This window comes from Melanotaenia boesemani (assembly GCF_017639745.1).
Source record: "Melanotaenia boesemani isolate fMelBoe1 chromosome 2 unlocalized genomic scaffold, fMelBoe1.pri SUPER_2_unloc_6, whole genome shotgun sequence".
NCBI lineage: Eukaryota > Metazoa > Chordata > Actinopteri > Atheriniformes > Melanotaeniidae > Melanotaenia > Melanotaenia boesemani.
In genome coordinates, this window is record NW_024580587.1 from 67289 (window position 1) to 93339 (window position 26051).

At 41.1% G+C, this 26051-nt stretch overlaps 2 protein-coding genes and 2 long non-coding RNA genes across 4 annotated transcripts; 2 read left to right on the forward strand and 2 right to left on the reverse strand.

Moving 5' to 3' along the window:
• The first annotated feature begins 2280 nt into the window (after nucleotides 1-2280).
• LOC121636100 lies at nucleotides 2281-10733 on the forward strand. Its single transcript, XR_006009638.1, has 3 exons — nucleotides 2281-2368; nucleotides 8078-8088; nucleotides 10723-10733. It is a non-coding gene; the product is annotated as an uncharacterized LOC121636100 (long non-coding RNA).
• LOC121636096 (putative nuclease HARBI1) lies at nucleotides 3627-10684 on the reverse strand. The gene is made up of 4 exons (XM_041979405.1): nucleotides 10272-10684; nucleotides 9797-10191; nucleotides 9619-9726; nucleotides 3627-3885 (listed from the first exon to the last, which is right to left on the reverse strand). The coding sequence occupies exons 1-4, from the start codon at nucleotides 10559-10561 to the stop codon at nucleotides 3761-3763; spliced, it is 918 nt and encodes a 305-aa protein (XP_041835339.1). The 5' UTR covers nucleotides 10562-10684; the 3' UTR covers nucleotides 3627-3760.
• On the reverse strand, nucleotides 8991-9610 carry LOC121636097. The gene is made up of 2 exons (XR_006009635.1): nucleotides 9346-9610; nucleotides 8991-9224 (listed from the first exon to the last, which is right to left on the reverse strand). It is a non-coding gene; the product is annotated as an uncharacterized LOC121636097 (long non-coding RNA).
• A 1374-nt stretch (nucleotides 10734-12107) lies between the features above and the next one.
• LOC121636092 lies at nucleotides 12108-13704 on the forward strand. Its single transcript, XM_041979403.1, has 3 exons — nucleotides 12108-12324; nucleotides 12407-13635; nucleotides 13677-13704. Exons 2-3 carry the CDS (start codon nucleotides 12407-12409, stop codon nucleotides 13702-13704), a joined length of 1257 nt encoding a protein of 418 aa, XP_041835337.1. The 5' UTR covers nucleotides 12108-12324.
• The last annotated feature ends 12347 nt before the right edge of the window (nucleotides 13705-26051 follow it).

The following is a 26051-nucleotide window of genomic DNA, read 5'->3' on the forward strand; positions in this document are numbered from 1 at the left end:
ATACTTGATTTTAAAAGTAACTAAGTTAGATTAGAAGTTACTTTATTAGTTTCTTTCAGCAGCTGCTGACAATACCCCACACCACCTCAACATAAAAATGACAACCGGTTTTGCCAATACTGACTTTATTTTTAATGTCAACATGTATCTCCTGACATTGTAAGTTGAACTTAAAAACAATGTCCTGAAAAAAATCAGTGTTTTTATAAAAAAAATAAATAGTCGTTCTTGACTTCACTTAACATAATATTTTTTGACCTGACATATGGCAAAACTTACATTTATAAACAATGTAGATTATGAATGGTAACTATTAAATTCTTTTCAACATATTTTATGAACATTGAACCTGATGTTTACAGCATTACAGCAGGAAGGAGCGGCTTTTCAAAACTAAACAGTGCATAACACCACATGTAAGCTCTGCTGTCTAATTTTGTTACTTGTAATCACACATTAGGAGTGAAACAGCGGAGTGGGGCGAGTAAACCAGTGGTTGTATCTCATTAACAGAAGCTTCTCAAACCTCTTGTCAGAAAGTCTATTTCTCCTAGGCGTGAGCACCAAACCGCTCAGACTGAAAAGACGCTCCACAGGAGCACTTGATGGGATTGGAGCGTTATACTTTAAGAAAATGTCTTTTATGTTTGAAAATCTGAATGTCATAGGCTGACCTTAGGTAGTCCATTACTTCCTTTTCTGCAGAGTAGGTGTTCTCCTCTGGTTCTGCTTCAAAAGTGAAGAAGTCCATCTCACCTTGGCTGGCTGATGTGGTGGGCACACTAGCGGGGCTCTGTGCTGCAGGAGCAGTTGTGCGGCATTCTGCTATCAGAAGCTCTTTTACTCGGTCCCTCCTATCTGCATCTCTCAGCCATCGGAGTTTGAATTTTGGACAGCTGGCAGCTGCGAGAAGAGCATCTTTGTCGTCCAGCACACTGGCAAAACGAGTCTGGGGTAGCCTAAAAAATAGAATTCATATGTTTTTGTCTGTAAGGCCTATTATGTATTATATTATTGAAATACTTGCAAGCTTTGCCTAATTTTGTTTTAGGTTTCTTACTACATTTGTATTTGTTTTAATCTTCTTTTACAATGGTAATGAATATTCTGTTCCATCTTCATGAATAGTGTGATGCAAGAAATTTGAACTTTCTTAAAGATGGAACATACCTGCACTATAGCATCTGGAAGGCCTGCAGTCACCCTGGAGAGGGATCCTATCACAGCCAGGGTCTTCTGCATCAGAACTTCAAGTACTGGAAGTAAAGTCCCATAAGGACAGTCACCTTGTAAAATGTCCAGTGCTGCAGTCAGAGGCTTCATGGCTATGCAGGAACTGGTATTCTTTGTCTTTGAAGCACTTAACTCTCAGCTTGGCGCACAGAGTATTCAACTCACTCATGGGGATTTCCGAAATTCTCTTTACAGCATCAAAGAAGGAATTCCACCTTGTGGATGTTGGTACCAGAAGCTTTCTTTTGCTGACTTCCTCCACTGTTTCTGATGCAAGGGTAGATCTACTTGATTTGGTCCAAAGCGTTGTGCATTTCGCTGTGCTGCTCCTATACACAGCCTTGCTCTCTGCATTGGTGGTTAAATATTTTACCACATCACTTGTGGTAATTATGTTGATGGTGTGTGAAGCACACCTGTGGTGTGGGGGAAGAGACAGTTGGCCATCACTTTCATTCTCAGTTGAAAGAATTTCTGACAGATCTGAAAAAGTGGCATCATTATCTGTGGGGGTGGACTCCTCATCATCGGACCCTGTGACAGGCTGATAAACTTTGAACGCCTTGACAAAGTTGGATCCATTATCAGTCACTGTAGCAACTACTTTGTTGAGTAGTTCATATGATGAGTGAATGTTTTCAATTTCTGCACCAATGACATCATACGTGTGTCTACCGCGAATTCTCCTACATGCTATTGCAGCTTTGTTGTGCTCTAATGTGGATCTACTGAGCCAATGAAGAGTTACTCCCATGTAGCTTCTTTTTTTTTTTTTTTTTTTTTATTCCTTTATTTAACCAGGATAAAAACTCATTGAGATTAAAAATCTCTTTTGCAAGAGTGTCCTGGCCAAGCAGGAGCAGCACAGTTACAACAAGGGGTTACAGCAACATACTTCCACACATTCACACATAATAAATACAATACAAGATCAATACAAACAAAATTAACTAAAACAATTACAGGTAAAAGATTTAGTTTCAAGTTCAGTTAAGAGTGACTTAAAAGTGTTGAGTGATACTAAGTCTTTTAGTTTAAGGTCTTTCTGTAGGTCATTCCAATGGTAAGGTGCCGCAAACTTGAAAGCCTTTTTCCCCAGATCAGTGCGAACGCGGGGCACAGAGAACAGAAGCAAGTCCTGAGAGCGCAGACTATAGCTGCTATCACTCCTCATCTCAACGAGATTATTGAGGTATGGGGGAAGTAGCCCAAGGATGGATTTATAAATTAAAAGATACCAATGCTTCATTCTCCGGAATGACAAGGAAGACCAACCCACCCGAGTGTACAAAAGACAATGATGGGTCAATGACTTAGAATTCGCTATAAAACGCAATGCCCCATGATAAACAGAGTCCAAGGCATGTGAAGTATCAAAAGAAGCGTTCATATAAATAACATCCCCATAATCAAGAACAGACATAAAAGTAGCAGAAACAAGTTTCTTTTTACCTTCGAAAGATAAGCAAGATTTGATTCGAAAATAAAAGCCCAATTTCAATTTCAATCTTTGGACTAGTTTCTGAACATGAGGTTTAAATGATAAACAACTGTCGAGTAAGATACCGAGGTATTTGTATTGTGTAACTAGTTCAATTTGATGACCATCATTTGATTTGATGGGATGTAAGTGTGGAAGACTTGCTCTGGATTTAGTAAAAAGCATGTACTTGGTCTTTTCTGAGTTTAAAACCAGTTTTAAATGATAAAAAGTTTCTTGTAATTGATTAAAAGCTATTTGAAGTTGAGATTGCGCTTGCTCAGGAGAAGGTGCTGAGGTGTATAAAACTGTGTCATCTGCATACATGTGTAAACTAGCATTTTTTATATTTCTTTCTAAAAAGCTAATATAAATAATCAAAAGAAGTGGTCCAAGGATAGAGCCCTGCGGTACACCTGAGGTTACTTTTGAGAAATTGGATTTTTGTTCCTGGAACCTGACACACTGCGATCTGTCAGACAGATAATTTTCAAACCAACCTACGGTATGATCTGATATACCAATGTTACGAAGCGTTTGTAAAAGGACAGAGTGGTCTACTGTATCGAAAGCTTTGGAGAGGTCGATGAAGAGTACTGCACAGTAGTGTTTGTTGTCTAACGATTCAATAATGTCATTTAAAATTTTGAGAGCTGCAGTTGTTGTGCTATGCCGCTTTCTAAAACCAGACTGGGACGTGGGTAAAATATTTGCAGTGGTCAGGAATTTCTTAAGCTGCGTGTTTATTAAAGATTCCAGGGTGCTCATTTATAAAACTCTGCGTAGGATTCCTACTAAAAGTGGACGTCCGCCAAGAATCCAGAGTTTGCGTAAGCAACAAAATATTCTGATTTATAAAACCGTGCGTGCGCACAGGTGCAAGCAATTTTCCCTTTATAAATCCCACTCTGCCTGAAAGCTTGCGCAAGTGAATTCTGCTGCTAGCCCGCCCCCTACACGCCCACATTCTACTATAAATGGTCAATGCAAAGCACCTCATGGACATTTCTGCATATAAATGAACCAGCTGATCTCTGCTATTTAAACCTAAATCATGGCAACCGAAAAGACGAGGAAGCGTAATTTTACGGAGACGGAGGTGGAGGTACTTGTTGGTGAGGTGGAGGCTCGCAAAAACATATTATTTGGCGGCCTCGGTAGTGGCATCAGCAACAAACGGAAAACAGAAGAGTGGCAACACGTTGTTGCAGCTGTCAATAGTGTGGGGGTGACGGAGAGGTCCGTGCCAGACATTAAAAAAAAGTGGTCGGATCTCAAGGTGGAGGCAAGGCAAGGCAAGGCAAGGCAGTTTATTTGTATAGCACATTTCATGTACAGGACAATTCAAAGTGCTTTACATAAAACAAAGACATTACAGATATTAGAATAGTAAAAGGCATCAACACATAATCAACACATAATCACAATAAAATAATAAATTACATTAAAATGATTAAAAGCAAGATAAGTTAAAAAAAAAAAAAAAAAGTTAAAAAAAGTTACCGTGCAGATTTCATGCATAGGCGCATGAGAAAAGAAAAGTTTTTAACCTGGATTTAAAAATGTCTACATTTGGGGAAAGTTTAATCTCCACTGGCAGTTTGTTCCATTTGTTTGCAGCATAACAGCTAAATGCTGCTTCTCCATGTTTAGTCTGGACTCTGGTCTGGACTAGTTGACCAGAGTCTTTGGATCTAAGAGCTCTGCTAGGTTTATATTCTCTGAACATATCACAGATGTATTCTGGGCCTAAACCATTCTGGGATTTGTAAATGATCAGAAGGGTTTTAAAATCTATTCTGTGACTGACTGGAAGCCAGTGTAAAGATTTTAAAACTGGTGTGATGTGTTCAGATCTCTTAGTCCTGGTTAAAACTCTAGCAGCAGCGTTCTGGATGAGCTGCAGATGTTTAATGCTCTTTTTAGGAAGTCCTGTTAAAAGACCATTACAGTAATCCAGTCTACTGGAGATGAATGCATGGATGAGTTTCTCTTGGTCTTTCTGGGAGACTAAACTTTTAATTCTGTTGATGTTTCTGAGCTGGTAAAAAGCTGTCTTAGTGAAGCTTTGATATGGCTGCTGAAAGTCAGATCTGAGTCTATCAACACTCCCAGGTTACGAACTTGGTTGGTAATTTTAAGAGCCCGAGTCTCCAGGTGTTTGCCAATGCTGACCCTCTTCTCTTTGCTACCAAACAGAATAATCTCAGTTTTGTCTTCATTTAATTGTAGGAAATTCTCCCTCATCCAGGTGTTTATTTGCTCCAGACACTGACACATTAAGTCTATTGGACTGCAGTCATCTGGTGACAGAGACACATAAAGTTGTGTATCATCTGCATAACTTTGATAACTAATGCTATAGTTTTGTAATATTTTACCCAAAGGGAGCATATACAAGTTGAACAGAAGAGGTCCAAGGACTGACCCCTGGGGGACTCCACAAGTCATGGCCACTCGCTCGGATTCATAGCTGCCGATCGTAACAAAATAACTCCGGCCTTCTAAATAGGACCTGAACCAGTTAAGGACCGCTCCAGAAAGTCCAACCCAGTTTTCCAGCCTGTGCAACAGGATTCTGTGATCTACAGTATCAAACGCAGCACTGAGATCCAACAGAACCAGGACTGATACTTGACCAGAATCGGTATTCAACCTAATGTCATTTAACACTTTGACCAGAGCTGTTTCAGTGCTGTGATGAGGTCGGAAGCCGGACTGAAATTTATCAAGATTTCCACTTTCATTTAAAAAGTCATTAAGCTGGTGAAATACAACTTTTTTCAATAATCTTGGAAATAAAAGAGAGGTTAGAGACAGGTCTATAGTTGTTCATTATAGAGGCGTCTAGAGTCCTTTTCTTTAGGAGTGGCTTAATAGCAGCTATCTTTAGTGACTTGGGAAAAATGCCTGATGCCAGCGAGCTGTTAACTATCAGTAGGAGATCACTTTCTACTGAGGTAAAAACTGTTTTTAAAAAGTCGGATGGTATCATGTCCAGAGTGCATGTTGTTGATTTCAAATGCCAAACTGTTTCTTGTAGGACTTTTAAATTCACCATTTTAAATTGTGACATGACATCAGAATTATTTCCGGGTTTTAGACACAGACTAATTTTCTTGTTTGACTGTGTGGAATTAATATTTTGCCTAATTGTTTTAATTTTTTGGCTAAAAAAGTTTGCAAATTGGTTGCATTTCTCAGTGGAAAGGAGCTCTGGGCTTATCTGTTTGGGAGGATTTGTAAGTTTTTCAATCATAGCAAACAGAGTGCGAGAATTGTTGACATTCCTGTTAATCATTTCAGATAAATGCAGCTCTCTGGCCTTGCACAGCTCATTGTTATAGTTACGTAGGCTTTGTTTGTACAGCTCATAGTAAATTTGAAGTTTATTTTTCCGCCATTTCCGCTCAGTTTTTCTGCATTCTCTTTTTAGGCTGGTAACCACAGTGGTGTTTCTCCATGGTGTTTTCTGTTTGCTCAAGTTGCTCTTGATTCTTATCGGTGCAACAGCATCCATTACATTCAAGATTTTCAGATTGAAATTATCCAGGAGTCCATCAACTGACTCTGCACTGGTTGTTGGTAACATAGCTATGGCCTCCACAAACTTAGCACTTGTTCTTTCATTAATGTACCTCTTCCTAACGGAGAAGCAGGTTGGTTGAACATTCTGAGTGATCAGTAAATCAAACAAAATACAAAAATGGTCAGACAAGGCCAAGTCAGTGACCGCAACAGAAGAAATATCAACACCCTTTGAAATAACCAGGTCCAGAATGTGACCTCGAATGTGGGTCGGTTGTTTAACATGTTGCCACAAACCAAACATGTCCAATATGGAACAAAATTCCTTGACATTACCATCCGTCATGTTATCTATGTGAATGTTAAAATCCCCAGTTAAGATGAAATGGTTAAAATCAGTAGAGATAACCGACAATAATTCAGAAAATTCATCAATAAAATTTACACAATGTCCTGGACGTCTGTAGATGATTAGAAATAGGATTTTAGGAATGCCCCTTAAAATAAAACTAAGATATTCAAAAGAAGTAAAATCACCAAATGACATTTCTTTACACTGGAATGAATCTTTAAATAAGGCAGCTTCTCCTCCCCCTTTCCTCCCGTTTCGACATTTATTCATGAAACTAAAATGAGGGGGTGCTGTTTCATTAAGAACTGTAGCACTTGTGTCTTCTGTTAACCATGTTTCTGTCAGAAAAAGAAAATCTAAACTGTGAGAAATGATGAAGTCATTAACTAACAGTGACTTGTTGGACAGAGATCTAACATTTAGTACAGCTAGCTTTATGAAGTTTACACTGGTCTCTGTTGTATTCTGAGTTATACAAGGTACAGTTAACAGATTAGATTGATTCACCCCACAAGCTGACCGTGTTCGATTCCTTATTTTACTAACTAACACAGGAATCCTACTGGGTCCAGGCTTGATCTCAGAACAGCTGTCAGTAGTAGCAAAACTACAGCAAGGACCCTGAACGCATCATGGCATGTTATCTTTGTTGTGAATTCTGCTGCTCTGGGAACCTCCTCCCATGCCCTGCTCGGTCAGGACAGATGATCTAATAGGAGGATGAGGAGGGGGAGGAGGGGGAGCCCTGTATTTCTTGGTAGATGGTGGTCGCTGGGGTTCAGACCTGGATAGAGACATCCTTTTAAGACCTTGAGTGATGTGGAGAAGAGGGTCTGGTGAGGGGGGAGAGCTGGCAGTTGATCGCTTCTCTGCTGTGTCCTTCGCTCTTATCTGTACACTCATGTTTGGGTTTGCCGTCCCAACAGCATGACGCAAGTGTGCACCAAGTAATCTGCATCCAGTTAGATTTGGATGCACACCATCAGGTCTGAATCGCTCCTTACAGTTCCAAAAGATATTGAAGTTATCAATGAACTTTATCCCATGGGTGATACATGCGTTTGATAACCATGTGTTCAGGCCAAGAAGCCTACTGAAAAGTTCAATTCCTTTACCCGCTGTAGGAATGGGTCCTGAAATGTAAACATGGTGTGCTCCCAACTGACACAGTCTCTCCAACAGCAGAGAAAAGTCTTTTTTCAGGATCTCAGAGCCAATTTTCCTCCTCAGAATATCAAAAGACCCTGTGTGGACAATAATCTTCATACCATCTGGATGTGAAGACAGAATGGTCGGCAACATCTCTGTCAGTTCCCTGACTGATGTATCAAAAAGTGTTAAATTTTCCGTCTTTGCCATCCTCACATGCTGTGTTATAGAGTCCCCAATCAGAATTGTGTCTATTTGTTTTTGTGTGGAGGCGCCGATAGCTTCTCTAGTCCTCCTGTTTGTGGGATTTTGGCCTCTCCTCCTGGTCTGGTTAGCCCTGGGCTGAGTTTTAGGGCTATTTCTTGAATTTTGATAAATCCTTGCATTACATTCATCATCATTCATTTTAATATGACTCAACACATCATATTTATTATGCAGTGAGACTTCAGATGGTGGAGTGAGTGCTGGAGCTTTAAATTTCCTGTTGGATTTACCTCTGCGACGAACAACATCAGACCAGGTTCTGGCCGGGGTTGAGGACTTTGGTCTGGCACCAACAGTGTTCCAGAAGGAGAGATCAGTCTGATGGTCCGGTTTGGGATTTTCCTCAGCTATTCCAATGTCATTTGAACACATCCAGGGAAGTGTATCAGCCAGGTCTGTCGCGGGAGGCTCCACATTCGACATGCCTTCGCGTATGAAGATGTGACTCAATCCATTTGACAACTCAGTAGCATGTACAGAAGCTACTACAGAGTCAATAAATTCTTCATTCACACGAATGTCTTGCAGTGTTTCAATCCTCTTCTCTAGCTGTGTTATCCTCAAAGAAAGTTGCTCACACTCAGTGCAGCTCACTGATACTGCAGGGTTAGGAGACATCATTCCACTAGTTCTCCGATGGCAATTTAACTAAATTTATCAAAAATATATTCGTTCCAGTGATTTATAAGTGACCAGGAGTCCTTGTTCCTAAATTTCTTGCCGGTAAAGATAAGAAAAAAGAAGAAAAAAAGAAGAAAAATGCAGGCAGAAAGGAGAGCAAAGCAGGAAGCGTCCGCACGGCAGCAAAGCAGGAAGGATGGCACGCCACCGCCAGGGAATGTGTGCCACAGGCGGGGGTCCTGCCACACCAAACCCCACGCTGCTGGAGCTGAAAATAGCCTCCATTCTTGGGCCCGCAAGCATCTACGGCATAGTGCCAGAGAATGAGGGGGACACAGACCAGGCGGACGCCACAGCAGAGACCGGTAAATTATTGTTTATTTAATTTAACAGCCATGTAAAAAGCAGCGAATAACATTTTTTATTTATCTCCAGTCACTCTACAGATGGAGGCAGTGGGTGAGGAGATCCCCGGTACATCCACAGAGGAGATGGTCAGACCCACCACGAGTGCGCCCCGGGCGCACGGCACAGCTGGAGGTGGCCGCGTGCTGACAGATGCGGTCCTCCAAACACAAAGGGACACCATCGACGCTGTGAAGGAAATTCGTGATGAATTACATCAAATCCGTCATGTAATTAGCGGAATGTGTGCTGTACTGTCTGAAATTTCCACGTCATTAAAAGAACTTGTAAAAAAATGAGATTTGCCTACTGTATTCCTTTCACAAACGCTGCATGACTTGCTGACGTAGCCTGGCTCCCCGTTGGTGGTCTTCATGCCGGGGAGGGGGCTGTGCGTCAGGATCCTCATGGTGAATGGGAGGGAGGCCAGGTGGGAGGGGAACACCATTCCTCAGTGCCACGTTGTGCAGGACACCACACGACATGATGATCCTGCACACCTTATTGGGCTGGTAGAGAAGTCTCCCCCCCGACGCATCAAGACACCGCCACCGGTTTTTAAGGAGGCCGATGGCTCGCTCCACAACAGAGCGCGCACGAACGTGGACGGAATTGAAGCGCGCCTCCTCTGCGCTTTGCGGGTTCGCAAAAGGCGTGAGGAGCCAGCGTCTCAGGGGATAGCCACTGTCACCTGCAGGTTATGGAGATTAATTCAGAACAGAGACTTTGTTGAGATTTCCACAGTGTATGTTGATACTTACCGAGAAGCCACCCATCCCGCGAAGCACCTGCCTGCAGTCTATTCCCTACACTGCTGTGTGCCAGGATGAATGAATCATGGGTTGACCCAGGCCACCGTGCCACTAAATTTGTCAGAAGCAAGTTTGAGTCGGAAATGACTTGCACGTTAACTGAATGCACATTTTTTCGGTTAACGTAGACAAACTCATTCTGACTTGGAGCCCTTATAGCAACGTGAGTGCAGTCAATCGCGCCGATTACATTTGGGAAACCGGTTGATGCTGCAAATTGCCTTTTAATGTTGGCCTGTTCCCCTACAGTGTATGGAAACTTTATGTATCGACTGCTCATTTTTATAATGCCATCCAAAACGGCAGGCATTACATTACTCAGCGATGGCTGAGATATTCCAGACCTAAAATGGAATGTAACAACTTATTGAAACCCACTGAGTGTTGGGCTGGAACATGTCAGCTTAGATTAAATTAAAATTACCTGTCGGCTAATTCCCGCTGGAAAGAGCCGGTTGCCAGAATCCCGAGAGTTGTCAGCACCTGCATATGCGCGGGTATGGCATGGTTCCGGCGGGTTGATCGCTCCAACACTGGGCCCAACTCAGCACATAGATTTAAGAGCACTGCTCTAGGAAATCTAAATCGGCATATCAGCCAGTCATCATCGTTGGCCAGGAAATCTTGATGGTCTCTAAAAACTCTCTCCATCCTGATCCTGCCGTTTGCGTAATCTTCAAGGAGTGCCAGCGCATCCATTGTGAAGTTCTGCATTACGCACGGTCGTAATTCACCTATTTATGTTTACTCAGTAATTACACTCATTACTACACACCTTGTCACAATTAGGCTTCTGTGAACAAATGAGTGCATTTGCTTTACGATCAAAACAAGTAAGACCATCCCACTAAACATTGGACGTCGTATAGACGTAGAAATTATGTCTAAATCATGTCCGTCAGTCCATGACCAATTTTGGACCTCAAAATGACGTCCAAACTAGGTCCACAATTTGGACGTCTAATAATGACCCCATTTGTACGTCAAAATGAAGTTGAAAATTTGGACGTCAGTCTTTTGGACATCTTTTGGACGTCACTTTTTTGGACGTCTAAAACAGGTTAAGGTAATTGACATGATTTAAATGTATGAAATAATAATTATTTAATTGCTGTTAAATTCAAGAACTTGGGTGGGGGAAACAGTATGTGGTGAGTGAATTTGGAGATAAATCTTAATTGCAGATACAAAGGCATTCTGGAGAACAATGTTATAGGTATATTTCATTACTTGAAAACAGGGTTCCACAATGTAAAATTCTAAAAGAAGAGTGGCATATCATAACGTGTATCCTAGAGCCACCCCCATTGGCTCAGCCAGTGGAAGTATCATTTGAATCGTCCGCTTCAAGCCTGCATACCTGAGAACCTCCATCGTTTGGCACTTTGCACCAAAGATTCTAGAGTGGAGCTCTTGCACTGTCATTGTCTACTAGATTGCAGGTAAGTTCGGTCTGCCCATAGACCTCCTAGTTTATGTTCATCGTCATTTATGAATAGCAACGATAGTCAAGTTGGAATATAGCGTTGTCGTTTTAGCTGTGTGTTAATCTACTTCAAACGTGTTGTTGCTACGGCATAGCATTGCATGTGCTTTTGCAAGACCCGAAGCCGGCGAAAAGCTGGTAACACATACGATGTTACGACGTGGATGTTAATAATTTGTGTAGTCTTAAAGGTAGAGAGTTTGGCAGAGATGTGCTAGACCGGCTGTGGTTTTGGTGAGCAGCCTGGGAAACAAGTGTTAGCGCGCATGCTAGCACTAACCGCATGCTAGCACTAAGCGCTAAGTTATCATCGCGCTAGCTCACCACACATGGCACTAGCCTGTTCCTCATTTCCAAATAGCCTAGTTCTAAATCGCGTTTAACAGTATTTGTTGCATGCCGCAACATTGTTGATTTGTAATTATTTTTAAAACGCACGCGGCATGCACTGCAATTAGGGTTGCCAACTTTCAGATTTCAAAATAAGTAATGGGGGGGATTTCGCTCAGGGGGGAGGGGGCTTGGCAGTGGTGTTTGGTCGAACTTCCCTCAAACTGCCATGCCCCCCACCCCCTTGCTAGATTTCGCCTGCGGATAACGCGCAGCCACACACCATCCAGCTCAAGTCAGAGCCCTGTATCAAACATCCCCGACTTGAGATTGCTTCGACATGATCAGAGGGAATTGTTTTTTTTTTCCCTTGCGCTCTCTTCTGACTGCTTACGTAAAAGCCAGTTGTGCATTGTTGCAGTATGACCATGATGAATGTTTTTTTTTTTTTTTTTTAATAGTCACTGAAGTATAGTGCCACAGTAAAATTGCATAATGACAAGACATATGATGTTCCTTGAGTACCTTGAAAGGGACCTCAAATAAGAGTACTTAGCTATGTATTGTAAAGCTTTGATTTGGTGCTTCTAATTCAGTTGTATCCCTTTATCAGGTGGTGAAAAATCATTGGAAAGTGTGTAAGAGTAACACAAGTCACAAGGTACAGTTTTTCCATGTTCTTTTGCACACACAGATAAACTGTAAACACTAAAATTTTAAAACTGAACTGTCTGTGTCTACAGATGGCTATGAAAATGAGAGAATGGCGAAAACGCAAACGAGACATGGATCAACTTCTATGTTATTCTGACAGCGAAGATGAACAAAGAACTGAAATTAATAGCAGTGTTGAGTCTGGGAGTAGCAGTGTGCCTAGAACCCCATTATCAGGGGACAGCGTTCCTGGGACATCTTATGGTTTTGATTTTGACACTGATGTGGCTTGCTTTACTGATTCTGAACATGATGATGATGAGGGGGAGGGGGAGGAAGAAGGTGAAGTGATTAGCAGTTTTGAAGATGACCTGAGACAATGGGCCACAGAGCACAAAGTGACACACAGGGCACTTAACGGGTTATTGTCCATTTTAAGAAAGCAGGGGCACCCATTGCCAGTCGATTGCCGGACACTCCTAGCTACACCACTACAAAACACAACAGAGTCTAAATGTGGAGGGTACTACAAGTATTACGGCTTAGAAAAGGGAATAAGTGAAAACCTAAGACTTATGGATAGTAATGAAGTGCACCTGGCGGTAAACATCGATGGCATCCCACTTTTCAAAAGTAGTGGAATGCAATTTTGGCCAATACTGGTGAAGTGTGGCCATTTTGATCCCTTTATTGCCGCAATGTTTAGTGGGAAAAGTAAGCCCAGTCCACTTGAGGACTTTTTGAAAGATTTTCTGACCGAATACAAATATCTGAAAGATAATGGCATAGTTTATAAAGGCCAGACCTACACCGTTACTATTGATGCTCTCATCTGTGATGCACCAGCAAGGGCATATCTGAAATGTATTAAGGGTCATGCCTCATATGAGAGTTGTGAAAGGTGTGTAATCCAAGGTACTCGTGTGGAGGGAAGAATGGTATTCGGTGATCAGGAATGCACTCCTCGGACAGATGACCGCTTTGCTAGAGTAGAGTACAGGAACCACCAAACTGGTCTTAGCCCCCTCATCGCTGCAGGGATTCCTTGTGTGAGTTCGTGTGTGTTGGATTACATGCATATGGTCTGCCTTGGTGTAGTTAGGCGAATGTTGATCTACTTGACTCGTGGCCCGAAAATATGTCGACTATCTGTGAGGCAAAAAGATGCAATATCCAAAAAACTAATTGGACTGAGAGGGAGAATGCCAAGTGAATTTGCTCGGCAACCACGTGGTCTACATGAAATGGATAGGTGGAAAGCCACTGAATTTCGCCAGTTTCTGCTATACACAGGACCTGTGGTGTTAAAAACTGTGATGTCCCCTGAAAGGTACAAGCATTTCCTGTCCTTATCAGTAGCCATGTCCATACTGCTGGAGTCCGATGACAGGATTCGAAAAGCCTATCTTCATTATGCTCATGACCTCATCAAACACTTTATCACCAGCTGCGCTGTCCTCTATGGCAAGACATTCTCAGTGTACAATGTACACGGACTTACTCATCTTCATGAAGATGCCAGCCACTTCAATTGCTCTCTCAATGACATCTCCTGTTTTCCATTTGAAAACCATCTGCAACAGGTGAAGAAGCATGTGAGAAGTGGGAGAAATCCTCTCGAACAAGTGACAAGACGTTTGTCAGAAAGCGAACATGTAATTGTGAAAAAGAACAAAACTCACCCCCAAGTGATTGTTTCTGTGAAAGAAAGGGACAGTTGTTTTCTGTTGAAAGACGAGAGATTTGCTTTTGTGCAACAAAAAAATGCGGATGGAACCTTGGCTTGTAAAATCCTTCACCAGCGTCACACCTCGCCCCTATTTCAGCAACCATGTAGCTCTGCACTTTTAAATATAGTGTGCATTGGAAGTGGTCAGGTGAGGATGAAAAATGGGCTGCTGCATGAAAAGGAGCTGTACCGCAAGGTGGCCTACCTCCCACAAGAATCTGGTGGTGCTGTGCTCTTACCCCTTCGCCATGGCCCGGAAAATACATATTAAAGGTTTATATTTTTATATTTTTTAAAGCCGTATCCCATCCATCTTTTAGTTTTATTCTCGGTAATCCTCCCATCCGCATGTCCTTTCTCACTGCATCGTGCTGTGGCCTCTATCCTCTAGTCAAAACATCCATTTCTGAATTTAACCATCTTCCTTCTTTCACACATAACCAACCATTTCAAGCTCAACTCCACTAACCTCACTGGGTGCTATTAACTTGTTGGTAATCCGTCCTTTCCCAATATGTATTGTGGCAGTTATGAATTTCTGCCACTTCCAGCTCTGGGGTGTCTTCTAACATGACATTTGGTATATATCTTGGTATATATATATCTTGCATGTGTAATCCAGCCCCTAGGTTGAAAATGTAACCTCAACATGTAACTGTTTGAATCAAATACGTGTACGTTTGTAAACCACTGTTCTGCTTAGTAAAAATGCTTAGGCTAAGTAACAATGTAACTTAAATTAACATGTGTATGCCGTCTTTTACAGGTCATGTATGCGAGGGCAGTGTGGAAGGAGGGTGACATCGAGGAGGAGGGCGTAGTTCCCGAGAACTGGATCGACAGGACCAAAAAAATTCTTAGATGGCCACGGATGAGCAGCACCAAAACAGAAAAAGCTATTAAGGACAAAATGAACCCCAAGGATGACTGGATGACGTTCCCGTTAATAAAGATAAAATTTACATCAGGCAAGTACTGATTTAGATCAATAGAAAATTACTTGCATGTCCAAGTCAAAATATACTTTAAGTTTGAAATGTATCTCTTTTTGAATTTCAATTATTTTGCTTCCAGATGTTCATAGGCAATGTGAGAACTATAACCTGACCAGTCAGGCAGAGGATGATGATAAGGATGAGGATGAGGGTGTGGGTGTGGTGAAGAGGAACCGAATGAAGAAAAAACTTCCAGATGGTTTTGTAAGAAATGGTATGTTTTGTCATTCTGAAGTATTTAATACATTTGTATAAAATCTGTTAACATACCTTTGGCCTCTAATTTTACACAGCAATGTTTCTAACCGTTTTTGCAGAATTATCAGATTCCGACGAGGAAGGGCATAGTGACGGGGGTAATATTTTTCTACCATGACTTTGAATTTCCAGGGAAATTCTGGAAAGCATGGACCTACATTCCCTGGCCAGAAGCTGTGTAGTACTGGCATATGTCAAAAATTGAATCAGATCAGTTTTACCTTAGCTCAGTAGTGCAATGGAAATGTTTAGAGACAGCATTTTAAGCGGACTAACATCCATTAGTCAATTTACTCCATGTGCACCAACACCATGGATTAGTATTGGGTATTGCATTGTATCCCTGCATTCTGTTTGTAAACGAGAGTGGATACAGATTCGGCACTCAACTGTTAAGGGCTTTCGCGAGCAGGAGTAAATTGATAAATATAAGTTGGTCTGCTTAAAATGCGGTCTCTAAACATTTCCGCCCGAGGTTGTACCAATTTTTCACATTTTGACACATGACCATACTAAACGATTTCCAGCAATGGAAAATAGGTCTATACATACCGTAATTTCCCTTACAATATGATGAAAATGTTGGCATGAGCATGCTTTCTTTTTTGTTCTACTAAATTCAAGGTGTCAAGCTACCCAACTACCCTGCTCCACCAGAAAAGCTGCAGCCCATTCAGGACAAAGATGTAATGTCCAGTCCTGGTGGGTATTTACTTCTCCCTTTGCAATATTCACTGTACATATACACTGCTCAAAAAAATAAAGAACACTAAAACAATACATCCTAAATGTCAATTAATGAAATGTTCCAGTTGAAAATCTTTATTAATCACATCGTGTAAGGTGTTGACAACAAAATAACATAAAAATTGTCTACGTAAAATTAATTTATTGACCCCTGGGGGTCTGGATTTGGAACCCTACCCAAAATCAAAGTGGAAAATCAACATACCAAGAAGCATCTTTATACCTTCCGCGGTTTGTTTACCATTTGTGGGCATGGTGCTTCTGGTTACTATGGTAGCCCACGTGGATTTGATTGATGAAACGTGGAGATGCAGATCGGATTTGACTACTTGCTTGTGCAATGCTAACGGTCGAAAAAAAATCGGATTTCAGTTGCCAGTCTGAACATAGCCATACAGGCATGAGGGGGCAACACACACTACTGAGCCTCATTTTGACTTGTCCTGAGGAATTTCCAATGAAGTTGGATCAGCCTGTATTCTGATTTTCCACTTTGATTTTGGGTAGGGCTCCAAATCCAGACCCCCAGGGGTTAATAAATTAATTTTACATAGATAATTTTTGTTCTCAACATAGATATTTACATAGATATTTTGTTCTCAACACCTTATACTATGTGATTAATAAAGATTTTCAACTGGAACATTTCATTAATTGACATTTAGGACGTATTGTTTTAGTGTTCCATTTATTTTTTTGAGCAGTGTATTTACACAAGGCGGTAGTTATGGGCTCAATCATGTGTTTCAGACTTGTTTGATACCAGTGGATCAAGGGAAACGAGGGAAACAACACCGGGTAAATATTTATTAGAACTAGTGCCCATCTTTTTGTTTACATTTCTATCATTTTCCATGTCTGAACTGTCATTTTAAACTTTAGTGTTCATCTAATCACCTTGCTATTTAATTAGGCCTTGTGAAGAACATTCTCTGTTTTTCAGGATCTCGACACTCGACCAGAAGTGAAACCATTGCACACAACCAGCGCAACAGTGTGTCCCAACCCAGGTCCAGGTCCACGTCTACGCCCCAGCGCACACACACAACCAGCCGTTGCAACAGATCTGGTAGCAAGAGTGGTGGTGCTAGATATGGCCAAAAGTCCGGCAGCAGCAGTGGCGCCAGATATCGCCGCAGGTCTGGCAGCAGCAGTGATGACGCCAGACACCCCCACCAATCCGGCGGCTACAGCGATTATCAACACCGATCTGGCAGTGAGAGGGAGTCCTCAAGAGACAGGCAAAGATTCGGCAGCAACAGGACACCCACTAGCTCCCGGAGTTATCTTGGCAACAGGGACTACATTCGGTATAGCCATACATCTGACAGCCCCAGTGATCGCCACAGTGATCGCCACAGATTTGGCAGTGAGAGGGAGTCCTCAAGAGACAGGCAAAGGTTCGGCAGCAACAGGACACCCACCAGCTCCCGGAGTTATCTTAGCCCCCCGCATCACACACCAAGCCCGAGTGAGTTGTTCAAAGACAGCCATTTTTATCAAAACGCCTCACTCTGTGGCATTGATGTACAGTAATGCTCAAAATAATAGCAGTGTCTTTGAAAAGGTGAATAATTGGAAAAAGTCTTCAAATAAATTGTGCTTTAATGCATTAGGGACACTGCATGTATTTCAAAGCAGAAAAAGTTGGAAAACATAATTGATTCACAGAAAATTAAGAATGTTTAAAATGTCTATGGATCAGAAGGTTGCAGGTTAAATCCCACCCTAACCAGTAGGTAATGACTGAAGTGCCCTTAAGCAAGGCACCTACATTGACTCCACAGACTCCACATTGCTCCAGGTTGTAACCAATACCCTGTAATAACTAAGTTGCTTTGGATGAAAGCGTCAGCTAAGTGGAATATAATAAATGCAATGTAATTATTTTGAGCGCATCTGTATTCCTGTTGGTTAGAATATTACAGATGTAGTATTTCTCCTCCAATGTGTCCCAAATATGTTAAGTTTTGTCATTTGGTGATTTCTCAAACATACTTTCTGTGGTGCAGATGCAGGGACTGGGAGTGGAAGATGGACGTTCCCAATGCCTTGGGATGGTAAGTGTGTTGTCTAATATGAAGGACAGGACGCTGAGCTAGAGACACTTTCAAAACTACCACCTTCTCCCTCTATTCACTACTGATAGGCATGTGCTTGAGTAAAATGAGCCTTGTTTCATTTTTAAACTACTGACATTTCCTCCGAATTTCAATTAAAACGATTGTCATTTAGCAATTTTATTTGCACCACAAGAAAGGCAAGGTAAACGATAATGTTCCCCTAAACTGCTTTTCAATTATTATGAGTGACTTCTAGGGAGGGGGAAAATATATTCATGTATGAATTGTGATTCTTATCCTCTACAGTTCCAGATTGATTCCTACATTTCAGAGATTTATCTTTTAGCGTTGCAGCAAGCTGTGTTGTGCTAGATCAGTTGCTGCAAAAACTTTTGCTTTTAATCACACAAAAATGCTCTATTGAATGTCAAACTTTGGTTTTATCAATGACAAGACCCCATGTATTTCAGTGTACCAGAAGCGGGTGTTGGGTGTACTGATTGACCTTAAAAATCAGTATAAAATGGCACAGCCTACTACCTCTTCTGCCCATATCGAGAAGATTGGCTCAATGGAGGAGTTCCAGGACGTTGAGCAACGGCTGTGTGATAAAGACGCCTTTGATGCCCTGGTAGGTTTTACAAGTCGGAAATACAGATTTAGTGCACTTGCGCACTGCTGGATTCCTCTGGGGAGCGTCAGTCAATTTGTGTTGTGTACTTGGTTCAACAGGTGGCGAAAATCGCAAAAATCGGTGGGAAGAGCACCAAGGACTGTGTCCACAAAGTTCTTGACGGGTATGTTTCAACATAAAGTAATATCTGGGTAGTATGTGCCTTTTCAATGTTTTAACTTTTTTTGTTTGATCTGGAAATGTTGGCATTTGGAAATGACTGCATAAATTCTAAATGACTTCAAACTGAACAGGTTTTGTCCGATTTGAAGTCAGGGAATGAGAGGGAAACGTGTTTTTTTCACATACAGTGTATGTAAATATACGTTTTGAACTGTATATTGTTCAAATTGATTTATAAATGTAATTTATTCCTCTTTAGACTCTTCACCAATGCCCTCATGAGTCAGTTTAACATGAAGGGAAGGGGGAAAAAGGCCAAAAAACCCCTGGAACTGACCAAGACTTTCAGAGCAATCCAAGGTAAGCCTGTATTTTATGTTGGAAGAGAGAAGGTTTTGGTCCTGCTAATCTCTGAAAATTGTGACAAAACATTTCCTCCCCGTTAACATTTCAAATATAATGCCAACTGCCTACAGTGGCGGATTGTTTTGTTTTATTAGTTGATCCATGAGCAACATACAGCCTTGGAGGACATTAAAAGACCGTTTGGTTACTACTTAAAGGCATGTGCTTGATTGAGTAGAATGAACATTGTTTCATTCTTTGAACAACTGACTACATTCCATCCGAATTTCCAATTCATTTAGAGCTTTTATTTACAGATAATGACATGGTCAAAATAAAACTGAGGCAATGTTTTTAGACATCACAAAAGCCAAGGAAAACAAAATGATGTTCACTTAAAAAAAAAAAACATAATAGTAATGTTCAGAAATCCATATTTGGTGGAATTGGCCGGAATTTTTATTTATTTATTTATTTATTTATTATTTAATTACTGTTTTTGTATGCTTTCCATCAATTTTTCACATTGTTTTGGATGAGGCCTGGTGCAAGAATTGGTTGATGGCTCGTGACTATCCCTCTTCCTCTTCATCACATTTCTGAGGTTTTCAGCAGGGTTTGGGCCTGGAGTTTAGGGGAACATTATCGTTTTCCTTGCCTTTCTTGTGGTGCAAATAAAATTGCTAAATGACAATCGTTTTAATTGAAATTCGGAGGAAATGTCAGTAGTTTAAAAATGAAACAAGGCTCATTTTACTCAAGCACATGCCTATCAGTAGTAAACTAAGAAAATAATGAATTTCCAAGTGGTCTGTAAATTTCTTCCAAGGCTGTATTTTTGCTTACAGATATGCAGACTTTGTGTATCAACGCAGTTTTCATTTGCATATTTCTTCTATCATCTATCATCTATCTTTTTCTGCTTGCACAGATGGAGTCATGCAATTTGACACTACGGCCACAGTGGAGCTCATCAAGATGTATGCTTCAGACCATTTGAAGCATGCACCGCAAAGGAGTGGGGGAGGGGGCTTCACAACCTGTGAAGGCACCTAAAGTGATTCGTTTTTTTGTTTTATTAAGGGCTAAGCAGCGAAGGGACCTTAAGTTAATCGTAGGTTTTTGTTTTAATAGGGGCCAAGCTGCGTAGGTAGGTTTTCTTTCTTCTCCTCTGGAAGTCTATGGCAGCCCATAGAACCGTTCACGGGAAAATGTCAAGATTTTTCTCAAGAAAGTTCAGGTTCCCAACCCTCTAGCGCCACAACCAGGTCAAATTTGCAGGTACATTTGCCAATAACTTTTGGACCGTTTGTCCGATAGATGTCAGCTATATTTTAACATGTTCTTGTTTTTTTTGTTTTTTAATTAATGGAATTTGTCATTTGTCCATTGACATGTTTATATAAATAAAGAGCATTGAGAATTGTTGTATTCATTTGGTGGTCATGTTTTGTAATGATCCGCAATCATTTGCAATAAAGATGGGGAAAAACAGTTAGATTGGATTGATTTATCATGACTAGTCACTTGTCCAGAAGGTAGGAACCTATTTACTTTACCAGTTAATTTTTACAGAAGCTTCATTTGGCTCGGCAGCAGATTAAACATGGAAATGTATGTCTTGGTATACAATTCAAGTGGCCATCTGCTGGTGAGTCAAATAAAGCTTCAGGAAAATAAACTGGTAAAGTAAACAGGTTCCTACCTTCTGGACATGAGACTACAGTGGTGATAAATCAATCCAATCTAGCGTTTTTTCCCCATCTTTATTGCAAATGATGGCCTACCTGAGATGAGACTACAGAAATCGATCGATGTCAAAAATAAGTCCCAATTTGACGTCCAAAAGACGTCCCCGAAGATGACGTCAAAATGGCTCTGCAAAATGACGTATAAAAAACGTCCACAAAGACCCTATTTGGACGCGAAATTGCTCTTAAATGGACGTACTTTGGACGTCATAAATGGACGTTCAATAGACGTCGGGAAAAGACGTCGCCTGGAGTAACAGTCTGCACCTTCAGTTGACGTAAAATGGACGTCCAAAAATGACTTTAAAAAGACGTCGTATGGACGTCACTTCGCTCAGTGGGATACTGCACTGACAACATTAAATTCCTACGGGGTGCCTATAAGTCGGCTACAGGTATGATTTCAGGAACGCATCTATATTTCAGGCTTCTGTGTTTATGATTCTATGGCACTAGTGTCGGATATGATGGCATGATGGCATGCATGAATGAAGGTGAAGTTCATCACCTCACCAGCAGCACCGCCAGTTTCCCGTCTCCAAAATGTTCGTAAGCAAGTTTCAGAGTTTACGTACCGGTACGCACATTTTCCCGCCACGTTAGTTTTTATAAATCAGAAACTTTCCGTAGAAAGTCACTTACGCCGCTTTTTGTGCGTAAGCAAGCTTTATAAATGAGCACCCAGGACTTTAGACAGGACACACAGTTTTGATATTGGACGGTAGTTGTTCAAATCTGTCGGGTCACCTCCCTTAAACAGAGGTAAAACATGAGCTGATTTCCAGATTCGCGGAATTGTATTTGTGGCCAGGGACAAGTTAAAAATATATGTCAATGACGGAGCAATAAAATCTGCTGCGAGTTTTAAGAAATAGGGTTCTAGACCATCAGGGCCTGCTGCTTTGGTTATATCCAATTCCTTGAGGGTACGTGATACCTCACAGATGGTAAACGGCTGAAAAACAAAATTATGTTTTGAGACTTCATAATTTATTGCTGAGGAAAAGTGTAAGTCCTGTGAGAGATTGAGGGAACTGAACAAAGAACCAGAAGCAATAAAATGGTCATTAAAACATGTCAACATCTCTTCCTTATCTGTGATGCTTTGAGAGTTTTTCACTATGCTGGTTGGTAGTTGAACGCCTAAGCTATTGTCGGATAGGGACTTTATTGTTTTCCAAAATTTTAATGGATTATTTAGGTTTTCAGTTGTTTGTTTAATAAAATGATCAGACTTGGACTTTCTTATTTCAACTGTACATTTGTTGCGTAGTTTCCTGAATGTAAGCCAATCAACAGCATTGTCGGTTTGTCTTGCTCGTGCCCATGCTACATTACATTCATGCAACAGGTCAGCCAGGTGAGAAGTAAACCATGCATTGATACGGCTTTTTACTTTGTAGTGCCTGATTGGTGCGTGCTTATTAATTATTTTTATAAATCCACTGTAAAAATAGCTCCAGGCAAATTCAATGTCATTAATCATAGTTATTCTGTCCCATTCAAATTCATAGAGATCATGGAAAAAACCTTGCTCAGAAAATTGTTTTGTATTACGTTTTATAATAATGTGTGGTTTGGTTTTTGGTATTTTTGTGTTCCGAGAGGTTGCTATGACACAGTGGTCACTAATATCATTAGCAAATACAGCTGCCGGGGAGTATTTTGAGGGTGTGTTAGTCAGAATCAGGTCTATCAAGGAAGACTTTTCAGGAAACTTTGGGTTTGGTCTTGTGGGAGCATTTACAAGTTGAAACAGATTTAAAGAATCACAATATGATTTAAGATCATTTGAGACCGGCTGGAGCCAATTCCAGTTTAAATCCCCAAGGATTACAGTTTCTTTGTTATTCAAAGATGATAGCAGTTCAAACAAGGAAGAAAGAGCACTGCTATCAGCCGAGGGCATTCTGTAACAGCCAACTACAGTAATATGTAGGGAATCAGAAACCTCGAGATCAAGAGCTAAAAGCTCAAATTTCTTTGTCAATGATTGTGACAAAATGATATTTACTTTGTACTTTGATTTAACAAAAATGGCTACACCGCCCCCTCTTTTTAGCCAGTCAGTTCTGAAGACATTATAACCTTTTATGAGTATGTCATTATCTGGGATTGACTTATTTAACCAAGTCTCAGAGACAACTATTATATCTGCATCAGTTGAGACTGCCCAAATGTGCATCATATCCATTTTTACCAACAGACTTCTTACATTCAAGTGGATGATGCCAAGACCAATTCTAGATTTAAACTCAGCAGGGGTACTAAAAACAGGGGAATCTGGTCCAGGGTTTGGTGGGACATTTCCAGAGATTAATAACAATAAAAATATCAAGCATTTTAGAAACTGTGTTTTTTTGTGCGATACATTTGTAGATTCTATGGATGGAAATACTCTTGAGACAAATATTGAGCTTATAACAAGATTCTCTTGAAGGGCCATTACACTGCTCAAATACAACAAATCAGTGGACTCTACGTGAAGATACAAAGGCAAATGAAATAAACGTGGTGCACAGACTGATGCCCTCGTTCCTCCCCGGATTGTACCCCAGGGGAGTGGATTCACTGGACGGGAGTTATTTATCCCGCTGGGTCCAATGCCAAAGTCACAAATGGAGGATACAGTTAATGTCCCTAGGACCAATAATAATGACAATTTTGCCCTTGTCATTATAAAACACGTAGAATAGTAGTATACAAGGTGCAGGAAACATAGAATAGGAAGGTGCAGGATCCGTTTTCCTCTTTTGAATCCAGTCCGGGTTTTCCGTTCCCAGCTTGGATGCCGTTTCAGCGTGATGTCACACGTAAGCAGGAAGACTTACCAATGTCGCTTTATGAGAAGAATTTCAGGCCCATCAAAGAACAACATATGCCCCGATTTACGCTCTGCTTTGAGCGGAGCCACTAGCTATCACCATGGGAGCGGGATGATGAGCGGGTGCTTTACTGATGAAGAATCAGGCCCATCAAACAAAGGCGGCATGCCAGGACTCCAGTGACGACCGCCGGCTACTCTTCATCAGTAGATCCTAGTGCCAGTACTTCATCGGTGGAGACCAGGATGGCCAGCATGAACAAAAAGTGAGATACACGAATTCCACTCAGCACTTGTGAGACGTATACTCGTTGTTCTCGTACAAACTCATTCATTCACCAGACGTGCTGCTCAGACGAGGTTGCGTGCCGCCATCTTGCTTGGTATGATGGTTAGAGGACGGGGTCCTTTTTCAGTGTGTGTCGTCTCTTTTTCCTGTTTGGCAAATGGATTACTCAGAAAATAAGAGTGTCCAAAACACCAACCATGACTCAGCAGATTTAAAGTGTGATTTTCCGCAGCTTCTTTTCTTGGAAGCTCTTTATAGATCTGATTGGTTGTAGATGGACCATTAGGCTTGCTCTGAGGTGTGATCAGACCTTGTGTATCAGACCGAAGTCCAGCTTTTGCTGTTTGGGTGGTGGGGGGCCTCTTGCATTCGTCGCGGCTCCATGCTTCGCACCACCTGGTGGGACTTTCTCTGTAAGTTTGACTGTGCTGTGCTGCGATTCCAAATGTTTCTTCAAGTTTGACGTAGTGTTTTTGAAGCTAGATAGCACTTTGTCGCCAGCACAGAGTGTGCAACGAACCTTAATATTGTCATCTTTAGCTGACACAAATTCAAAATAGTGACTATATTTCCAGCTAGAAAACGCGCATCTCTCTCCTCCCTCCATTGTTGTTTACGTCTGTTTGGTGTGTTTGACAGGCTAAAAACGTGACAAGTTGCATAAGTGACGTAATTCCCCGAGATGCAAGAAGAAAGGAAATATATATTTTTTAAGTAAAATGACAAAAATAGTAATGCACAGTGACTTGGATTAGTAACTTTAATTTGATTACTGTTTTGAAAATAGTAACGCCATTAGATTAGTCGTTACTGAAAAAAGTGGTCATAGTAAAGTAACACGTTACTTAGTAACGCGTTACCAGCATCACTGGTCAGAATACAAGGAGGAGGCGGATGGAGTATCTTTATCTTGAACTGTGGGTCCTGCTCCATGCCATAGACTTCTCTGTAATGAAAGGAGCTTTAAAACTTAAATGCTTAAATTCCTTTACTAGACACAGAGATTCCTTCTGGTTCTGCATTCCCAGGGCAGTTTTCCAAAAAATGGGAGGTACTGACTTTGTACTACAATGTGACGATGATGTACGCAAACTACCTGCAAATGATCAGATTTCCACCAGCAAGTTCTCCTCTACTGGAAGTTATTGTTCTGCCATCATGTTACACCACACAATACACCCCTTTGGAACAACCGATGCATCCTATGGAATAGAAAATCAATGTTCTTAAGAACTCGGATGGAAAGGGAATCTGGTCTATAACCCACCTAATGGACGATACAGGTGAACTATTAAATGATCCAGATTCCTGTAATTAACTGAAATTTCACGGCACAATTCAAGAGTATAATAAAGTTAAAAGCAGTTCCCATTACTGTGAGAAGAATGATCCAACAAACCAGGGAGCGTTTTGATATTCCAGTAGAACTGAAGCCACTCTGGATCAGCGGCGACACTTGAACAGTTTGACTTCAATAACAGATTCATTGGAAACGGCTTAACAGCCACTATTACCCTTTCCACTTAAAAAGAAAGGACATTCTTAAGGACGATGATACAGAAACAAGAGGAAAAGAAGGAAAAGATATTTGTCTCATCCACTTCTACCTACAACTAAAGAAGTGTCTTTTAAAATCCTAAATGGAAAATTCCCATCACACAACTTCCTACATGAGAAATTTAACTTGGAGAACAACTCATGTGGATTCTGTGAGACAGAAATGGAAACAACAGAACTTATTTTTCTACTGCAAACAAGCGTATGAATCTCGGACGACTTTCAAAGTGACTTCACTCAGAAAATATCCCAGCGCCCCTCTGAATATGTGCTGAGTCACTGCTGGAACATTAAAGGAGAAGAACTTGGAATTTCTTGGGAATAACTTGATCTGCTGGCCAAACATTTTATTCATGGATGTAAATCTGCCAGAACTAAAC

What these genes read in the sequence shown, in the direction of transcription:
- LOC121636096 (XM_041979405.1), bottom strand. Translation starts at nt 10,561, where the DNA reads ATGCAGAACTTCACAATGGATGCGCTGGCACTCCTTGAAGATTACGCA. An exon ending in CAGCGGGAATTAGCCGACAG is followed by an intron (nt 10,192 to 10,271) that starts GTAATTTTAATT and finishes ATTCCATTTTAG; the next exon opens with GTCTGGAATATCTCAGCCAT. An exon ending in GCGGGATGGGTGGCTTCTCG is followed by an intron (nt 9,727 to 9,796) that starts GTAAGTATCAAC and finishes CATAACCTGCAG; the next exon opens with GTGACAGTGGCTATCCCCTG.
- LOC121636092 (XM_041979403.1), top strand. Translation starts at nt 12,407, where the DNA reads ATGGCTATGAAAATGAGAGAATGGCGAAAACGCAAACGAGACATGGAT. An exon ending in GTGGTGTTAAAAACTGTGAT is followed by an intron (nt 13,636 to 13,676) that starts GTCCCCTGAAAG and finishes CCTTATCAGTAG; the next exon opens with CCATGTCCATACTGCTGGAG.